Consider the following 2,747-nt stretch of genomic DNA (forward strand, 5'->3'; position numbering starts at 1 on the left):
GATAGCTCATATACCAATTTTGTTTTCAAATACATCCTATTATTTAATATAACTGCCAAATATTTGAATTTAAATGCCAAAAATGCTTCTTTGTATTTTAGCCAAAAAAAAAGAGGTTTATTTTGGACAAGAAAGTGTTGAAACAACCCAACACGACAGCATTCAATTCTACCAATGAGTTGTCACTTTTGGCCACCACGCAAACTTCTTGGTCTCCAAGAAAAATATACACCCTTTGCTAATTTACATATATACCCTCAAAGAAAAGTACAAACCTTTCTAGAGACCCCCTCATCATAATAAAGAGCGTGTGACAGACACGACTGCAAAGTAAAAAAGAAAAGTTTCTCTTACAACATTCCTATATTCTTGGATTTCTTGATTCTTTCGATCTTCTCTTTTTTGCGATCTCTATAACGATGATGAGTCGCGGTGGAGCCAAGGTGGTGGCGTCGCTGCTAAAGTCTGCTCGACCACGGTTGTTCTCAACCGCCACTACGAGTACGATCCGATCCATGTCTCACGAGACAAGCCATCTCTTGAAACCTGCGGCTGCAGATCTAGCTGGCGTGAACACTTGGATCTGGAGTGGAGCTGGAGGCGTGAGATTCGAGAGCACGGCTAGTTTAGGAGAGAAAACACCGAGTCAGGATGAGAATCCGAAGAAAACAAAGGACGAATCATCCACCGGAGGTAACAAAGGAATCGCTAGCTATTGGGGTGTTGAACCGAATAAGATCACCAAAGAAGACGGTACTGAATGGAAGTGGAACTGCTTCAGGGTACGTTTTTATATATACAATCGTTACATCTTCATGAATACTATATGATTTGAGATTTGTTGGGATTATTGGCAGCCATGGGAGACGTATAAAGCTGACTTGACGATAGATCTGTCGAAGCATCATGTACCAACGACGTTTCTTGACAGATTGGCTTATTGGACTGTCAAATCTCTTCGTTGGCCGACCGATCTCTTCTTCCAGGTACATACAGCTTCTTATCTCCGATCTTTTTGAAAATGGAGAACATTCCAATCTGATGTCGTCATTGATTGCGTATAGCTTCAAATATTTTATTTTATTTTCTTTATGGCAACTATCAATATTTCATTTCTCTTTTGGAATATTTTTTTAACATTATATCGTGCACTCTGTTAGTGCGTCCATAATGCTTGATTGTAGTAATAAGAAATTAGCGTTGTCATGATCTGTCAGGTGGGTATCGTACCTTTCAAATATTACTATAATTTTATTATATAATTAATTTCAAAACCATTCATAGAGTGAATACATATAATTAGGGTTTGTAACATTTTTGTTCTTCAAAGGGAGGGCGTTTCTCCTTTTTTTAAAAATTAGTTTAAACCTTAGAAATTTTGCAAAATACCTTAATGTTTCTCATGTGGAATTTCTCATTTTCTCTAAAAAAAATTAATAAATCGTTGAGAAACTCTTTTAATGTTAGTCAGTTTTTCCATAGTTAATATTCTGATATTTAAAAAAATTGTGAGAAACTTAATAAAAAATTAACTCGTTGATGGTCTAACTTGAAATTTTTTTGGAAGAAATTAGAATAAATGAGAGTAAAATGAAAAAAAAAATATTTAATTTATTTATGTTTTTCCTCTAGTTTTAGCTTTAAATTAATTAAAAAAAAAGTTTTACTTTAAAAGAAGAACAACTTATTAGAGTAAAATGTAGAAACTACTTTTTTCAACTCTGATTTTACTCTTAATTCAAACAAACAATCCAACTCCCACACCGTATATCTTATGCCCACTCGATCCTTCAATTGTGTTGGAGCTCTCATTTCAAATGATATAATCTAATATGTTTTTTTTTTTCTTTTTTGATAAATCTAATATGAATTGTTGCATTAACATTTGCATCCATTTACGCAGAGGAGATACGGGTGCAGAGCTATGATGCTCGAAACTGTAGCAGCAGTGCCCGGAATGGTTGGAGGAATGTTACTCCATTTCAAATCTCTCAGACGCTTTGAGCAAAGCGGAGGATGGATCAAAGCTCTTCTAGAAGAAGCAGAGAACGAGAGGATGCATCTCATGACATTCATGGAAGTCGCTAAACCCAAATGGTACGAGAGAGCTCTTGTCATCACTGTCCAAGGAGTCTTCTTCAACGCTTATTTCCTCGGTTACCTAATCTCTCCCAAGTTTGCTCACCGTATGGTTGGCTACCTTGAGGAAGAAGCAATCCATTCGTACACCGAGTTCCTCAAGGAGCTTGATAAAGGTAACATTGATAATGTTCCTGCTCCGGCTATTGCTATTGATTACTGGAGGCTTCCTGCTGATGCAACCCTTCGTGACGTTGTTATGGTGGTCCGTGCTGACGAGGCGCATCACCGTGATGTTAACCATTTTGCCTCTGTAAGTGTGGAGTTTTTCTATTCTTTCTTTTTGAAACGTTATATGTTATGTACTGACTGATGATGAAAATTGTCTACTTGCAGGATATTCACTACCAAGGTCGTGAGCTAAAGGAAGCTCCAGCTCCAGTTGGATATCATTGAGTTTAGCTATATCTCGTTGAATAAGAAGACATTGTTTTTCACAAGTTTTAAACTTTGTTATAAAGAAATTTGAAAGGATATATATGGCCTCTTCTTTCACTTGTATATAAGACCACCTCTACTAAAGCCATACTTTGGAATCGATGCATGAATGTTATATTTGCTACAGTGTTCTGTTTTTTTTTTCACTTGAAAGTTATATTATTGCACGA

The 2,747-nt window shown here is 36.3% G+C and overlaps 1 protein-coding gene across 1 annotated transcript; it reads left to right on the forward strand.

Annotated features, from left to right (window-relative positions):
- Positions 1 to 302: 302 nt before the first annotated feature.
- LOC106328733 (ubiquinol oxidase 1a, mitochondrial-like) lies at positions 303 to 2,747 on the forward strand. Its single transcript, XM_013767228.1, has 4 exons — positions 303 to 782; positions 858 to 986; positions 1,904 to 2,392; positions 2,476 to 2,747. Exons 1-4 carry the CDS (start codon positions 420 to 422, stop codon positions 2,533 to 2,535), a joined length of 1,041 nt encoding a protein of 346 aa, XP_013622682.1. The 5' UTR covers positions 303 to 419; the 3' UTR covers positions 2,536 to 2,747.

Source organism: Brassica oleracea, chromosome C3 (assembly GCF_000695525.1).
Source record: "Brassica oleracea var. oleracea cultivar TO1000 chromosome C3, BOL, whole genome shotgun sequence".
Taxonomy (NCBI): domain Eukaryota; kingdom Viridiplantae; phylum Streptophyta; class Magnoliopsida; order Brassicales; family Brassicaceae; genus Brassica; species Brassica oleracea.